The sequence below is a fragment of the Eublepharis macularius genome, chromosome 17, assembly GCF_028583425.1.
Source record: "Eublepharis macularius isolate TG4126 chromosome 17, MPM_Emac_v1.0, whole genome shotgun sequence".
NCBI classification, from domain to species: domain Eukaryota; kingdom Metazoa; phylum Chordata; class Lepidosauria; order Squamata; family Eublepharidae; genus Eublepharis; species Eublepharis macularius.
Genome location: NC_072806.1, coordinates 18,434,703 through 18,452,555, shown reverse-complemented (window position 1 = coordinate 18,452,555; position 17,853 = coordinate 18,434,703). Strand labels below are relative to the sequence as shown.

Sequence of the window (17,853 nt, the reverse complement as noted above, 5' to 3'; positions counted from 1 at the left end):
AAACTTATCAAACCACACAACTCTTAACCACGGGGCAAAAGAGGACGCAGACAGCAATGCTCCTTCCCTCTCCCCTAGAGAGTCCCAGAGACACCGTTGCCAGGAACGAGCTCTGTCTCCACCAAGACCACACCCCACAGCAGCTTTCTGAAGATGTTCCACAGACAGCTGGTGCTGCTGCAGAAAAGGAGAGGCAATTCTGGGATGCAGCAGTGAAAATCTCAGCTACCTCCAGAGATGCAATCACAGGTGTTCTGGTGACGGCGCTCTGGGCCTTGGATCTGTATTATATTTATTATAGACCATTTAGATTGCGTGCCCTTCTGGGAACAAGAAACGTGTTTGGGGAAAGGTGCTGTCAGCCATGCCGTGGCCTCTCTGCAACTGTACACATGCCTGATTAGTATGTGGAACTCATGGCCACAAACAGTCTTACTGGCACGGATGGAGTTTTTTAAAAAGAAAAAGTGATAGAGGAATTCACAGAAGGCTAGTATCTCAATGGCTATCATCTCTGATAGATAAGTGTGGAGATTTGGGGACAACCCACGAAGGCCATTGCCCTTCCTGTCATTCTCTTGAGCTTCTAGGTAATTTACTGCTAGGGATGATTTCAAACCTGTGATTCTTCTTGCTTTAACCTGAAGGATGCCATACCGACTTTATCTTTCCCCTTCTAAGCGCTGGACCTGCAGTTCTTTATTTGCACACTGTTTCCTTGCACCAAATCACCCTCCCATAAAACAGATCCATTTAAAAGATTATTTGATTATAAAATATTATACACAGCTGCTATTTTATTTTCATTTTTAAGTTGCATTTAAAAATGCACACACACAGTAATCTACAAAGGCAACGATAAAAAAAAAAATAGTAAAGAGTCCAGTAGCACCTTTAAGACGAACCAACTTTACTGTAGCATAAACTTTCGAGAGCCACAGCTGTCTTTGTCAGATGCATCTGACGAAGAGAGCAGTGGCTCTTGAAAGCTTACGCTACAATAAAGTTGGTTCGTCTTAAAGGTGCTACTGGACTCCTGGACTGAAGGAAAAAAAGAAAAGAAACAAATCTGGGGAAAACTTTAGCTCATTCCTGCTGGCTGGAAACAGAATGTTGGAATAGATGGACCTTTGGTCTGATCCAGCAGATCAGAGTTGGTGGAACTAAGGAATATTGCAGTCCCTGAAATACACAGTTTGAAATATTGCAGTCCCTGAACAAATTATTAAGGGCTTTTGGAGGTTTAAAAACAAACAGCACCTGAATTGTACCCTGAAGAAAAAACGGATCCAGTGCTGGGATAATCTGCAAGAGAGGCTATTGTGGGGAGGGGCTGCAGCTCAGAGGAAGAGCATCTGCTTGGCATGCAGAAGGTACCAGGTTCAACCCCCAGCATCTCTAGTTAAAAGATCAGGTAGTAGGTGATATGAAAGAACTCTGCGTGAGATTCTAGAAAGCCGCTTCCAGCCCGAGTAGATAATATTGACCTTGATGGAACAATTATCTGATTCAATATAAGGCAGCTTCATGTGTCCTGTGTTGCCCTGTCTGCAGCTTTAGCAGCAACCTGGGGGGTGCAACAGTGCCGGCATTGTTCCCGAGCAGAGCCCAAACCACAAAACACACTAAGTGCCATTTTAGAAGTCAGGCCCTGTGCTGTTCTCAGCAACAGAGCACTAAGTTCCCAGCGAGAGCGGCCTTTCCAATCCAGAGCGTGGCTGCACATGTCACATGCCTGTTACTTTAATTAGAACCAATTAACAGGTTAGCTTTTGAAATAAGGATGTCTGATGTGAAAAAGAGGCCACAAAATTAGTGGCTTTTGAGGCTAGCTGCAAGGGCAGGAAATTACATGTTATCACCGTCGCTAGAAGCCCCCTAGGTTGACGCAGGCCCATCTGAAGACAACCTTCTTTTTAACAAGCTTTATTTATTTATTTAAAATATTTCTATGCTGCCATGCCACCCAAAACGGGGTGCTCAAAGTAGCGAACAACAGATAATTAAAGCATTACAATTACAGTGAAAATACATATATCAATACAGTAAAAACCTATTGACGTGTAAACACACACACAGCCAGGGAAGAAGGCTGATACGAGGCTACTGGGGGTATGCCAAGCAAAACAGAAAAGTCTTCATCTGCTGGGGGAAGACAATGATGGAGGGAGGCAGGCAATTCTCCCTGGAGAAGGAGTTGCAAAGTTTTGGTGCCATGACCAAGAAGGCCCTTTCTCGGGTTGCCACCCATCTATCCTCAGGTGGCGGGGGCGTCTGAAGCAAGGCCTCCAAAGATGATTGGAGTTGACTGGTAGGCTCATATGGGAGAAGGCAGTCCTTAAGGTATGCTGAACTCCAGCAGTATAGGGCTTAATAAAGGTCGGTACCAGCACCTTGAATTGGGCCCAGAAGCAAATCGGGAGCCAGTGCAGATGGAACAAGGCTTGAGAGACAGTCCCTATGACTCATTCCAGTCAACACTCTGGCCACAGTACTCTGTACCAATTGCAGCTTCCAGGCAGTCTTCAAGGGCAGCCCCACATGAAGCTCATTGCAGTAATCTAATCTGGATGTTATCAGTGTCAAAAATTTTCTTTGCCAGGAAGGGCCACAGCTGGAATTGCTGAGACACACCTCTGGCCATTGCTGCCACCTGTTTATCCAACAGGAGGCCTGGGTCCAGCAGCAACCCTAAGATATGAGGAGATATCTCCATTCCTGGGTCAAACTTTGGCCCCATCAGTAGCACCTCCATTTTGTCAGGATTAAGTTTCAGCTTGTTAGCCCTCATCCATCCCAAAACTGTCTCCACGCACCTGTTCATGGTTCGCACAGCCTCTCTGTGATCTGCTGGAAGCGTTAGATGGAGCTGAGTGTCATCCGCATATTGGTGACAACTCAGCCCAAATCTATGGATGAACATTCCTTGCAGCTTCATATAGATGTTTGGCATGCTGAGCAGATGCCGTACCACTGAGCCATGGATCTTCCCCCTCCCCGCCTTCAGCATACAAAACAGGTACTCTAAGCTTGGAGTTGTGGTCCCTATTCAATGCGCTGTTCGTGCACACAGAGAACAGAATGGGGATTACTGGTGAGCAAGTGCATTGGTCTGCTATGCCAAGGAATAAGCTAGGAATCCTGCTTATGAGTAGATCTGCAGGCTGGCTCTGGGACTTGGACTGCTAAAATTCAGAGCAACAGGACATTTCTGGTTTAGTCCATTTTAACTGTGCAGGTGGGGAAGACGGAGAAGGATGCTGTCTCTCTTCTTCTTCTAAGTTAAACTGGCTGGACCATGGACTGCTTGGGAGGAAGGAAAAGGCAAGCTGGAATCTTCCATCTTAGGCACAGTAACAGGCAGAGAGGGATCTGTCCAGCTTGTTCCCTGAAAAGACACCTTTTCCTGGGAATGGATCAGCTCACCAGCAAATCACCCTAGCCGTCTGCTTCATGTGGCAAGCTTGTTTATGCCCAACCATTTTAGTACCATGTCTGTTCCACCATTAGGTACACTTCAACACATCTGATGACATGAACTCTGACTCACAAAAGCTCATGCTGGAATAATAATAATAACAACATTAGATGTATATACATGTATATATAATATATAAATTTATATATAATATATAAATCTATATATAAAATTATACATATAATATATAAATTATATTGTATATACATTTATATATTTATTTATTATCCTCACATTAGGATAATAATGATAACAACAACAACAAAATTCAATTTATATACTGCCTTTCAGGACAACTCAATGCCTACTTGGAGTGGTTTACAAAGTGTGTTATTATTATCCTCATGACAATCACCCTGTGAGGTGGGTGGGGCTGAGAGAGCTTGGAGAGAGCTGTGACTGACTCAAGGTCACTCAGCTGGCTTCAAGTGGAGGAGTGGGGAATCAAACCTGGCTCTCCATATTAGAGTTCTGCCATTCTTACTCACTACACCAAACTAGCTCTCCTGGAGTAAAGATGGTTAGTCTTTAACTCTGTAGTTAACAGACTAACTCATCCAAAACCCAGGAGGAGCAATCAGGGACCCCATACGTGGCGAGGTGTGGACCACACTGGCCTTTACGAAGAAACAGTTGGAATTGATGCTTACTCTGACTGCAGGGCTCCATCTGGGGAACACAGTAACTCAGTGGTTGAGCACCTGCTTGGCATGGAGAAGGTCCCAGGTTCAATCCCCAGCTTCTCTGGATAAAAGGATCGGGTAGAAGGTGACATGAAAATCCTCTAAAGACCCTGAAGAGCCGCTGCCAGTTGGAGTAGTCAGTAGAAAGCAGCTTCGTTTGTGCTTGGCCCCAATTGCCCTTCGTCAGCCAGGCTCGGGAGCATGCATGATAATTAAGAGAATGAGCCGTAAGCCAGGAAGTCCCGAGTTCAAATGTTCCCAGCCACAAAAAATTTGCAAATGTGGCCCTGGGCAAGTCACTGATCTCTCAGCCTGTTTCATCTGCATCTTGGTGATAACAGCGCCGGCCCACCTTATGGACTTGTTGGAAGGATTAATGTATGTGAAACACATGTTGGGGAAGGCATTAATGCTCCATCAGCACTTGTATTCTCCCTTGTGGTTAGGTCCCTCTCCTATATGCACCTATAAGCAGCCAGTGCCAGTATAAAATACACAGACTGGAGCAACTCGGATCCCCACACTACTCAGTTTGGCAATTAAACACCACCTATTGCCAAGAATTTAGCCTGTTAGCATGCAACTGCACCTTTTGTGGTCAGGTCTCCCCTCAAACACAGAAAAACATTCCTGTGGGCGAGCTTAACGGCTAAAAGAAAGCTATTTTATTTTATTCTTTCATCTTTTGATGTAGCGCTTTTAATCATTGTGTAAGACACACTAATTGGTGGTCAAACCAGCAGGCAGAGAGAGGGAGAGAGGAGAGTGTGTGCACGTGCGCGCGCACACAGACAGAGAGAAAAACACACAGCGCAACTCTGCATGTTGCCATAGCATATATTCTGAAGTGCAGTTACTGCAGAGCCTGTGAGAAAGCAGGCGACTGCCAGCTTTGTGTAACAACAAAGGGCCTGAGAAGAATCTCAGAGGCCAAGCCCTGTTGCTCCCCAGAATGCCTTTTGGGCTATATTTTGCAGAAAACAGGACACCAGCTGTGCTTTCAGCAACACAACACACAATTCTCCAGTAAAAGAACCAAATGGCTTTCAGGCAATCAAAACCAGTATCTGAACAACATGGGCTCGCAGAAGAACACTGACTGTACAGACCCTTTATGAAGGCTTGCACAAGGGAGCTAGCCCTCCTTGGCATCATCCGTGCCTATGAACACGGAGGTGGCTAATAGCCATCAATAGATTTACCATCCCCAAACTCACTATAACCCTTTTTTAAAAAGCCACTTATGTTCAGTGGTTGGTGGACAACCTCCACATTTTCAGCGCACCCCTGCAGCAACCAAGCGCCATGAATGCACGACGATTCTTATGAAGAGCCTCCATTCATCAGCTTGGCACTGCTTTCTCCGAACAGCAAGGTGTCTGGCAGAGAAAGAACTTTCCCAGCATCTACTCCCTGAGACCTTCTTAACTGCAAATGCTATTTAAATGAATCTGAACCCATCTGCTTGCAAAGCAGCATTGGGTCACCGAGGCACAGCCTCTCCCGCTCTACCAGTTCCAGATGTACTGCTGGTTGCTTGGCTTTTACCCTGCGAGTTGTTTCGAGAGCCATCATGGTGTTATGAGTGTTGGACTAGAACAGAATAGTAAAGAGTCCAACAGCACCTTTAAGACTAACCAACTTTATTGTAGCATAAGCTTTTGAGAACGACAGCTCTCTTTGTCAGATGCATCATTTACTATTTTGCAACTACAGACTAACAGGGCTAACTCCTCTGGACTAGGGCCAGGGCTCATTTCAAGGGGGAATGCACAGGAATGCAGTTCATGAGTTCCCCAAAGAGGTCACATGTCAGGTGGCCCCACCCACCTGACTCTCAGCCATTTTGGGCCCGTTTCATCCTTGATTGGGGCCAAAATGGCCCAGATAGAGCCTCTGATGGGTGGTGGATCACTCTCCTGCTCAGCAGCGGCCCAATCTTGACCATTTTGGGCCTCTTTTCAGCCATTTTCAGCCACTTTTTTCCATTTTGGGCCCAATTTCAGCCCTGAATGGCCAGGATTGGGTCCAAAACAGCCAGGATAGGTGATGTCAGGGGGTGTGGCATATGCAAAGCAGTTATGTTAATGACACACTTCCAGTGATTTCAAGGAGCATGACATATGCTAATGAGTTATGCTAATGAGTTATGCTAATGAGTTCCTCCAGCTCTTTTTCGACAAAATGACCCCTGACTAGGACAAGGAAGACACAAGTCCAAATCAGCACTTAAGCTTCTTGCTCACCTTGGACCCATGCACCCCTCCCTCTCTCTCACACACACTCTCTCTCTCTCTCTCACACACACACACACACACACACACAAACACTTGCTCAGCCCACTCCACTACAAAGGATTGTTCTGAGGACAGAATGGAAGAAAAGCACCCTGATCCCCTTGAAGGAAAGGTAAAATAAAAATAAGAAATAAATGTCCTACTAAAAATGCCAGCATGGTGCAGGGGTTAGAGAGCCAGACCATGATCTGGGAGACCCAAGTTCAAATCCCCACCATGGATGCTCTCTGGGTGACTATGGGTTAGCTGCTTTCTCTCAATCTAACCTACCTCACAGAGTTGTTTGTTGGTGATAAAACGGAGGAAGGGAGAACAGTGTGGTAAGATGCTTTGAGTCCCCACTGGGGGAAAAAAGCATGGTATAAATACCTTCATATTAAATAAAAAACAATCTCCCTGAACTGCATTGCTTTGTGTGTGTGTGTGTGTGTGTGTGTGTGTGTGTGTATGTATGAGTTCAGTATCTTTTCCCTCACTGCTAGGGGTGGGAGATTTAGATCAGAAAAACAGACCACAGGGTAGGGGGTTAAATATTTCCCTCCCTTACCGTACGCCAAACATGCGTCCCAGAGACAGCTTCCCAAATCTCCCTTGTGATGCACAATTTGGCAGCCAGAGAAGGCAGCCAGATGGGTCCACCGTCTGACTCAGCATGTGGCTGCTGCTGTCCTGCTGGGAAGGAGCTGTCCAAGGTCCTTGCCTGTTTCACAGGGGTAAGAGCTAGATCCTCCCTCTAAGGCTGAGAAAGGCTCGCTCTTGAAAATAAGTGTCAATGCTAGTCTGACTGCCTGACCCCCAACCCTAGATACAATTACACTGGTTTGCTTTGTCAACTGAATACCTGGAAGGGACCAGTTCCTGGAAACACGGGGCCTGAGACAGAGCCAGTCTTGAAGCATGTTTATGTTACTGTACACCTGGCAGGCCGGCCGCACACAGCTCCCAGCTGCATACTGCATAATGCACATAAACAGCTAACAAAAAACATGCACTGCTGCTGCCACTCCAACAATTATAATTACTTTACTTATTAGTATCGCGAGTGGGGAGGGGGGGAATTCTGACATTTTGTCACACACTTAATTTCGCTTATGTTTCTCATCTAAATCAACAAAATACATAAATGGAGAAGGGCTGCAAAACTCAGAAAAGAATGAGACACAATACCTTCCCACCCCACTGTTAGCCACTCAGCCTTGCTGACTGCATTTTTAATGAAGAGTGTGTTGCCAAACAGTAGAGGCTGCCATTGGCTAAATCAGTGATTCTGTTGCCAGCCAAAACACCTTATGATTAACCACAGCGACAAGATCGATCAATGTTTCGGGCAGGTGATTTCCATGATGTGCACACAAAAAAATGGGAAAGGATATCAGTACTTTCCAGATGCTCAATAGTTCTGGAGCTTGCAATGTTCAATTACACTGGAGAAGAAACTACACTGACAGTGAAAGCCTAAGCAGAGTTACTTCAGTCTAAGCCCATTGAAATCAATGGGCTTAGAATGGTATAACTCTGCTTAGGCTTTCACTGTGAGTTCCCTAGTCCATCATTCTCAGATCTGTTTTGCAGCAATCTGCAAAACAAGTTGAGCGGAGAGACGCGGCTCACTGGCACAGGGCTGCCAAAGCTGAGCTCTGGGACTGAGAAGAGATTGGAACTACAGTCAGGTGAATGCATGGAAGGTACCTTCTACTAAAATGAGTTCTTGGTCTACCTCGTTTAGATTGAGTCCAGTAGCACCTTTAAGGCTAACCAACTTTACTGTAGCATAAGCTTTCGAGAATCACAGTTCTCTTCGTCAGATGCATCTGACAAAGAGAACTGTGATTCTCAAAAGCTTATGCTACAGTAATGTTGGTTAGTCTTAAAGGTGCTACTGGACTCTTTTCTATTTTGCTACTACGGACTAACACGGCTAACTCCTCTGGATCTAGCTTGGATTGGGGTGCTTGAAGGACTATCTCCACTTGTGCTTTTCTAACCTGCCTCTCAAGCGGTCTGCGCCCCTGCCTTCAGAGGTGGGTCAAGAAGTAACCAGTAAAAGGGCCTTTTTAACAGTAGCCCCTCACCTTTGGGGATGCTCTTCCCCTTGAGGCTCACACAGTGCCTACCATACTGTCTTTCAGGTGTGAGGTCAAAACATTTCTTCTTCAGCCTCAGCGTTTTATTTTATTAGCTGCTTTACGGCCTGCTTCTAGTTTGTTTTATGTTTTGTTTTGTTGTTTTAGGATGTGCAATGGTTGTCCTGCGCTCTTTTTATATCCATAGCTTGTTTTTAAGGGCTTGTTCTGTTTTTACATTAGTAATGTAGGATTTTTTTTAAATGATTTTATGGTATTGTTTTTACTTGTGAACTGCTTTAAGCAGGACTCTGGAGAGGTGGTATATACATTCCCTAAGTAAATTAAGTAACAAATAGTTTCAGCGCTCTCTCCTCCAACTGGCAATGGCTCTCCAAAGTACTGGACAGAGAAAGATCTGTGACACTGAGAGATCTCTGTCTTTTGGTGCTACACCTCTGAAGATGCCAGTCACAGCTGCTGGCGAAACGTCAGGAACTACAATGCCAAGACCACGGCGATACAGCCCGGAAAACCCACAACAACCAGAGAAAGATCTCTTCTTATCTCCTGTTACTCGAGAGGTTTTGAAGATTTGTTTGGCTGGAAAGCTCTTTCCCGCACTTCTTCATTTCCATTCAAATTCATCTGCAACATCACTTCTGACTTGAGCAGCTGAATTTAAAACTCCACGGGAAAAATTTCACAGAAGTCAAATTTGGAACATGTTCTGGGATACAAAAATTAATGGCGGACTAGTAGATGGAAACTTCTATCCGCCACGATGCTTCCATTTAAGCAGAATAACTCGGCCTTAAATCGGATAAATCAAAAAGCCTTCTATTTCTCTCTGCGTCAACTACCCAGTCATTTTCTTTGACTGAAGGTTCTGTAATGGTCGGATTGATCTGCTTCTGCCTCGGCTGTCATCAGGAGGAGGATGCTTAGAATTCAGAGGACGTCTTCCTGCGGCCCCCTTTGAATCATCACCTCTTGATTGAAATAAATTAACAGGGAACACGAGGGAGCCTTTTCTGTCACTGTCAAGGGCAGTTGTAAAACACAGAGTTCCCCCTCCCCTCTCCAATTAGCCGTTCAGCTGTCCTGGAGACACCACTTGGGTTATGCGGTCAACATGTCACTCTGCTCTCACCGAAAGAACTCCAGTCCCTTGCTATCCGAGAATTAACATGCACATTCTTTCACAAGAGCAACATACCCACATGCACATGCCCTCTCCTCTGTAAGCATCCAAAGTAGCTGTCTGGGATACTCCAAAGGACTAGAACCACCAATATTCTTGGACTTGGGCATGCAGAAATGCTCTGACGTGGTCAGAAACCAGGCGGATCAGTTCATAAGACAGAGCCTTTTTAGTGGTAGTGCCCCAACTCAAGCATACTCTCTCTTCAAGAGGCTTGCTTGGCACCTTCTTTACTGAGGTGGAGGTTTTATTTTGCTCAAGCATTTAATTAAGGACTTTGTTTTGTGCTTTTTTATCTGATTTAACTGCCTGCTGTTTTATCTTTGACTGTTACAGGATTTCACTTCGTTACCTTTTAATATTTTACCTTTGTTGCCTTTTAATATTTTTAATGCAGTTTTAATTTTTTTGTTGGGAAGGTGCCTAGAAGGACATTTTGCAAAGCAGGATAATAAATGTTCAGTGGATAGCCCAGGTGAGCCTGGTCTTGTCAGATCTCAGAAGCTAAGCAGGGTTGGCCATGGTTAGCAATTGGATAGGAGACCTCCAATGAAGACCAGGGTTGCAAAAACAGGCAATGGCAAACCACTCTATTAGTTTCTTGCCATGAAAACTCCACGACGGGTCATCATAAGTCAGCTATGACTTGAGGTCACTCTCCATCACTACCAGGGTTTTTTTTCCTGGGAAAAGAGGTGGCGGAACTCTCAAGAGGGAAATGAGGAAGAAACACATGGGATTCTTTGAAATAATATTATTTTCAAGCACTATTGCTGAGTATTTTCAAGAGGTGTCAGAACTCTGTTCCACCGCATTCCCCCTGAAAAAAAGCCCTGATCACTACCACCATAATAAATGTTTAGGGGGAGGGATAAATGCAAAAGGGTGTCAGTTTGTTTGCACACATGCTGACCATTACCTTGATTTTCTTCCAGCTTCCCTATGGTCTCGATCTGTTCCACCAGGTCATTGGAGTTCCACTGGCTCATTCCTAGGAGAATAGCATTCTTCCCTTCTGGCACTTCCTCTGCAGCAAGAGAAACAAGCACCAATTTCAACAGACAGCCAAGGGGACAAAGCCAAAAGCATTTCTTTATCATTAGAGAAATCAGACAGCCCATCAAGGGAATACAGTGCATGGGGCTGCAGAGGTGGGGTTCTCCCAGAAGGCTTTGCTAAAACACCTGCATTTACCCTGCATTTACACGTTGGCTTTTGCATGGGGGAGGGGGTGGAGTTTGAGCCACAGCTGCCTCTCCTAGGAAGTGCAAGTTCCTGTAGCTTGGCCAAAAATGTTTTCTGAGAACACACAGCAGTAGTCTTGACTTGGAGAGGTCATCCCACGGCATGGCTATTGCAGAAAGGAATTGTTAGCAGCTGTGTAGGTCCCCCCAAAAACACATGAGAATGGAATATTCCTCAGGATGTGATGAAAAAGAGTTTGGGTGATGCTTCTTCTAATGGTGTTGGCTTCAAGTTACACCCGGCACTTTTGGACAACGCATCAATTGAACTCCATCAGCATTAACAAATCCCAACAATGATCTCTCTCTAAATTACTCTCTAAATCAGTGAGACTTAAAAATTCCTTTTCGGAAAAGAACCCAGAAAAACATTTGATGGTCTTTGCGTTAACTTATTAAGATGTCGCCCGAGGTATAAAAGGCCAAATCTGTAGTTTACCACTCTTTACATTCTCAGACAATCTCTTGCTACACAAAACCAAAGTCTAGTGGCACCTTAAAGACAATTCACTCCAATGTGAACTTTCTTGAGCTGGAGCTCCCTTCGTCAGATACCATGGAAAGGAAGAAAATAATTTTGCCCTTGTTGGTCATCAGCTCCCTTGCCAGGTGACCTCAACATTTATTTGGATGTTATTGTCTTGCAAATCCCTAGCTGTCCCACAGCCCCAAAGAGAGAGAAGCAGGTTAGTTGCTGCCCACATGCCCTGCCCTGCCCTTCCCAAGCAGTGGTCTCAGGCTGAGCCCATGCCTTAGAACTGTGGAGCCCTGATGGCTACAGAGCTATACAACTTTACTGCCAAGTCTAACTATGTGGAAGGGAGGATCAGTTTCCACAGCAAAGATCACTGTCTGGAGAACAGCGCAGCGCCCCCCCCCCCCAAGAATACAGATGTTGGTTATGATTGCAGAAGACACAAGAGCCTGGAATGTTGACGGAACAGAATACTGATGAAGCCAGTTTAGTGCAGTGGTTAAGAACGGCAGGACTCTAATCTGGAGAGCCGGGTTTGATTCCCCACTCCTCCACTTGAAGCCAGCTGGGTGACCTTGGGTCAGTCACAGCTCTTTCAGAGCTCTCTCAGTTCCACCCACCTCACAGGGCGATTGTCGTGAGGATAATAATTATATACTTTGTAAACCGCTCTGAGTGGGCATTAAGTTGTCCTGAAGGCTGGTATATAAATTGAATGTTATTATTAATGTTATTAATGGGTACAATTTTTGTGGCCTGGCAGACTCCAGATCCTCAGGATAAACCTCAAGCTGCATTATGAAGGCAGGCTGCACATGGAGGGAGGATTCACTCCACAAAGCACGCCCACCCCTCAACTGCTTCTATAAAACTTCAGCTGAACTTCAGTGGGGTCCCATTGGCCTCCCCCACCTTTTCCCCCTATCCTTCTAGGGCCCTCCTCAAACAATTAGCAGCAGGCTTCAGGCATGTTTCCAAGCAGCAAAACCTCAGCTTTCCTCCAAATCCTTGCTGCAATTCTCTCCTCTCTCACAGCATCATTGCTCCACAAAGAAAACACTTAGCTGGCTAAAAAAAGAAACCTTCCACTCTTCTCAGGTGGAAACAAAAGGTCATCCGAGTCCTGGGTTTCAGCTCTGAACAACAGCGGCCTTTCTTTCATTTCAGAAAAAAATACACAAGGCAAGCTGCTTCTTTGCCCAGGTGATGCACAGGAGGGCAGTAGCCAGCCATTCCCACTTGCCTTGGCCTAGAAAAATGTTAAGAAGAGAGAAAGATCCTTTTCCTCTTCCTTAAATTCCCCCCCCCCCAACTGAGGAACCAAGAGAGGAGGGAAGAAGTAATTCTCTGTCTGAAAACAGCTGGCCTACCAAGAATTTGCAACCCAGGCACTTGGTTATGCCTATCGGTGAGGAAGAACTTGGCACATGCTCAAAGGCAATCTTGGCTTAGCCCTCCTACTGAAGTCACTTCTGGAACTCTGGTGCAGATGAAGCCTCACAGCTGGAAAAGGAAGAGAGCAAAATACGGCCATTGAACAAAAGCCTGCGGGTGTCTCTATTGGCTCCCAAAGCAGAACTCCGCCTTCCACTCTGGCATTTGTGTTCCAGCTGGAGATGGGCATATTCAAAGCCAACAAGCAGGCGAGTTCATTTTCTGCAAGCACCAGCTGCCATGTTGTGAGCTCCTGCAAACGGGTTTGTGCAGCTCCACAAAAGGGAGCGTGTGCCTTTCCCTTGCAGCAAGCAACCTGGATGCCATGAGCATGGCCAGATCCAAAGCATCCAGCCACAAGCAGAACCAGCACATGAACAGGTACTCTGAGAAAGACCCAAAGACAGGGGCCCCGAAGTCAGCAGGTGACCACAAAGGGGATTTATGAAGCCCATTCTACACATATGTCACCTCTGGTCTCAGAAAGCAATTTCACTCAAGTTCAAACACTGCAGTGATCAAAATGGTTTGGCTATACTCCCGGAAGCCTGGGTGGGACTGATTTGACCCTTTTGGAGCCCCATAAATCCTCGACAATGGTGAACAGCATTAAAAACACTCAGGAAGAGTCTTCCTGGATTAGACCAAATTTCCATATAAATTTGGCATCCTGGTAGACAGCTAGATACACTAGGGGTCTCCAATAGGGAGCTTGCGAGCTACCCATAGCTCACCAGCTCATGCATCCCCTAGAAGACTCAGAAAAAGATTGCAATAAGATCTGCTTTGGACTTTAAAAGAAAAACAGCTTGTACTTCACACAGGATTTTTCTCTGCTTAGCCAATAGCTACATTTCTGGTATTCTTCCAAATCTGTATTCTGTTTCTAAGGCAAAACAAAACTTGGTAACATGTAGCGGAGAACTAGCTTGGGATGTTTTTCATTATTCAGAAATAGTTCTCAGTAAAGAAAAAGTCTGCGACCCGTGCTGCAGAAGACCCACAAGTGGGACACAGAGTGGGACTATGACATTTGATATTTGGAGGTGAATTGCTTTTTTAGGACCATCTAAACAGGGAGATGGGTCATCAAGGCCACCTGGAAAAGTCTAGAGGGGGGGCCAATGACGAAAAGGGGTACCCCAACATCTAGCGAGAGGTAGCCCTTGTGTTAGGATTTAGCAAGTGTTTTCATTCCACTCACGAAAGAGTTAAACTGTTTGTATTACTTAGTAAACTTATTTGCATGTAACCACTTAGGCCTGGAGTAAGGATTCCCCCAAAGAAAGGGGAGTCTCTAAGCTTAATGAAGTAGAATTAGGATTCTCTATTGGGCAACCTGTTTATTGGTGGGGGGGGGGGGTTAAGTAAAGTACATACTGAAGTTTTATTGCTCTTTGTTGTTGAAGAAAGACTGCTCTCTGTCTAGCAAAGATGTAGTCAGCTAGCAATTTCTTATTTTCTTCCAATGTAACCCTATTTCTATCCTTTATATAGTAAAGTATTCTTACAGAGTTAGAGTGTGTGTCTGTTCTCATTCAATCCAACGTACAATTTCTGCTAATTTAAGTATTAAGAATTTATCTTCTTACACCTTGCCCCAAACAGGGCAGGTGTGAGCTGTCGCTGCTGTGAGCCCGGGGTCCCAGCTGTGTCGGAACAACTGTAAGCAATCCTCTTTCTACCAGCCCCACTTTTGATAGCGGTCAGGGCCCTTCCTCCCTCCCAGTCCCCCCTTGCCCCTAAGCCAGGTCATCACTGAGTCCTTTGGCTGCAAAGTTCCACAAGTTAAATGATGCATTTGGTGAAGAAGTACGTCCTCTTTTTGTCGGTCCTAAATAATTTAATCCCTCTCGCACGAAATCCCACACTCTGTCCTTGCCTCTCAGGCTGGGGAGGGGAGCAAAAAATTGTAAGGAGCCATGCTGAGAGCTCACTGAATGAAACGGTGTCTTCTATCAACACCAAGGTCAACTCGTATCGACCGTGTGCTGAAATGCATGCATCGTAACGCTCATTAATGCCAGGCGGCTGCTACGGATTCACCGAAGACGCATGGTTGCAACGCCTGCTGATGAGAGATGCTGCGAGAGTTTATTACCAGCAGGGAAGGAGGGTGGGGAAGAATCAGATTCTCTTTCCCTTGCATTGTTGGCCATCGTTTCCACAGCTCGCAATACGCTCCAAAGTCCTACGCTTAGAGTCAGCAGCTAGCCTGGGTGAAATCATTGCTGATTCCGAACCTTCAGCAACGACGTAGCTGTTCCATTCAAGCCAAGATGTGAAAATTGCCTCATTCGACCCATCCACCTCCTCTTTCGTCTCTCTGGCCCCTGCAGGCCCTGAGCTACCACCACCCTTTACATTGCCCTGCCCTTTGGCAATCCCTTCCAACCCAAGCTGCTCCTGGGCCTACTTTTCTCTGCCATTTGCGCCCACTGTCCTACTCCACTCTTCAGCTCATTGTGGAAGAGAGACGACAACTCTGCCACTCTGCTCTAAATGCCCTCTGTTACATTTCATTTTCCCTTTCAGCTCTCCATTACACCTTCCCTCAGTTCTACTCACCTCTAACTCCTTCCCCGTGCTCCATCTCAGCTCTACTCTCCTATTAGCCATGACAGTGAAACAGAACCTCCATGTTCAGAGGCAGTATATCTGTCAATACCAAGCAATGGAGGGAAACAACAGGAGAGGCCTCCCTCCCTTCATTATGAGCTTTCTGGAAGCATCTAACAGACTGCTCTTAAGAACAGGGCTGTTTCCACACGGCTTACCTTGTTCCGCAATTTCGCGCGAGATTTCGCTGTTTTCCGGAACAAGGTAAGCCATGTGGAAATGGCCCAGGTCAGGCTAGACAGAGGCCAGAGATGTTCCCAAGATAAAAGCCTCAGCCGGAGGGCAAAAGCAGGGTCTTGGGACTTGGGCCCAAGTGTCAAACCACACTTTTCTCCCCACATTTGCTGCAGGGCTGTGATGCCCCTTGCTCCTTCCACCACACGCTTCCCACGTCTGCACAGGAAAAAAGGAAAAAGCAAATTGAGCCATTTCACAATGCAGTACAACTCAATGGGTCCAATGCCACAAGGTGGGGTGATAGTAACTACCTTGAATAACTTTTTTTTTAAAAGATAAAAGGTTTAGACAAAGGAGATCTGTTCAGTGCCATTAGCCACAATGGTTAAATAAAGCCTCCACATCCACAAGCAGTAAACTGCTGAACCTCGGGTGCTGGAGACCGACAAGAGGGCGAAGAAAGGACCTCTCCGCTTGAGAACCTCAAGGGGCATTTGACTGGCTAGCGGGAGGGGGGATGCCTCCCACAGTAGTTTCCTTAAGCAATCCACCCATTTTTTTCCTCCCCTTCCCTCTTCCAAAAATTAATATCCCAAGATTCCCCGCTCTTAATTCATTTTCTTCTCTGCTTCTTCTGGACAGACCTAGGATTGCTAACTGCCTAGGGGAGGAAATGTCCTGTCCTTTTAACAGAGGATAAATGTTATTTACCAGGTGATGTTATTTACTGCCATGCCATGAAAAGCTTCAGCTTCCCCTTTCTACTCATTCAGCCTCTATTTACAGGGACAGGACATTTTTCTCCATGTCTTGACAAACCAACCTACTCCATTTATTTCTGTTTATTATACCCACTTCTCTCCTGAATGGAGATCAAAAGTAGATTCATTCTCTACGCCTCCATCTTATCCTCCAAACAACAGCCCTGCGAGGTAGATTCAGCTGAGAATCACTGGCCCACAGTCAACTTACTGAGTTTCCGTGGCAGAGCAGGGATTCGAACCGGCTTCTCTGCCCATCAGCCTGGCTCTGAACTTAACCAGCACACCATTGCCTCTCTCCTCTGCCCCCAGCTTTGAAGAATGGGAAGAACAAAAGTACTGGGTTTGTTCAAAGGCACAACTGGCCAAACAGCAGCTAGTAGCTGCCAAGATGGGTCAGCTTACTTCCCTTTTCTGCGGCGCTGCCAAGAATAGGGGTCTCTGAAATGCTTGGCTACCCTCTGCCAGGGCCCATGGCAAACTAACCCAGATAATCGTGCTGTAGTGGTGTGCCCCCTGCCCCAAATCACAAGCAATCACCCCACATGAGAGACCAAGCCCTACAACAGAAGACTGAGGGACCTGGGAATGTTCCATTTGGAGGCGAGGAGGTTGAGGGGAGGCATGATTGCTCTCTTTAAATATTTAGAAGGTTGTCACTTAGGGGAGGGAAGGGAGCTGTTCCTGTTGGTAACAGAGGATAGGACTTGAAACAATGGGTTTAAACTACAGGAGAGAAGGTACTGGCTGGACATTAGGAAAAACTTTTTTCACGTTAAGAAAATAGTAAAGAGTCCAGTAGCACCTTTAAGACTAACCAACTTCATTGTAGCATAAGCTTTCGAGAACCACAACTCTCTTTGTCAGATGCATCATGCTGTAGTGGTGTGCCCCTGCCCCATCTGATGAAGAGAGCTGTGGTTCTCGAAAGCTTAGGCTACAATAAAGTTGGTTAGTCTTAAAGGTGCTACTGGACTTTTTTGCAACTACAGACTAACATGGCTAACTCCTCCGGATCTCTTCACATTAAGACTAATTCAGCAGTGGAATCAGCTGCCTAGGGATGTGGGGGGGAGGGTTTCCCCCTCATTGGAAGTCTTCAAGGAGTGGCTGGACGAATATTTGTTAAAGATGCTTTAGGCTGTTCCTGCACTGGGCAGGGGGTTGGACTAGATGATCTATAAGGTACCTTCCAACTTTATGATTCTATGATATACTTTTTTCTCTTTTCTGGAGATAAGGGAGTGTTGATGCACTTGGCAAAAAGCCACCAGTGGGCATTGGCACAGGAAGAGAGGGACTTCCACGCAGCGTCCTGGAAGGCCTCACTCTGCTAAAGACTAGCAAGGCCACTGAAATGCATGCTCAAGATGAACCTTGGCAGCTTTCATGCTGCCTAAGTGCTTCTCTGGCTGGAC

General features: G+C 45.9%; 1 protein-coding gene across 1 annotated transcript in view; it reads right to left on the bottom strand.

Moving 5' to 3' along the window:
* PITPNM3 (PITPNM family member 3) overlaps positions 1 to 17,853 on the bottom strand; it is a 118,228-nt gene that overhangs the window by 53,477 nt on the left and 46,898 nt on the right. The window contains exon 3 of the mRNA XM_055001601.1: positions 10,645 to 10,752. Coding sequence (XP_054857576.1) covers positions 10,645 to 10,752 — 108 coding nt within the window. The remainder of the gene's footprint in view (positions 1 to 10,644; positions 10,753 to 17,853) is intronic.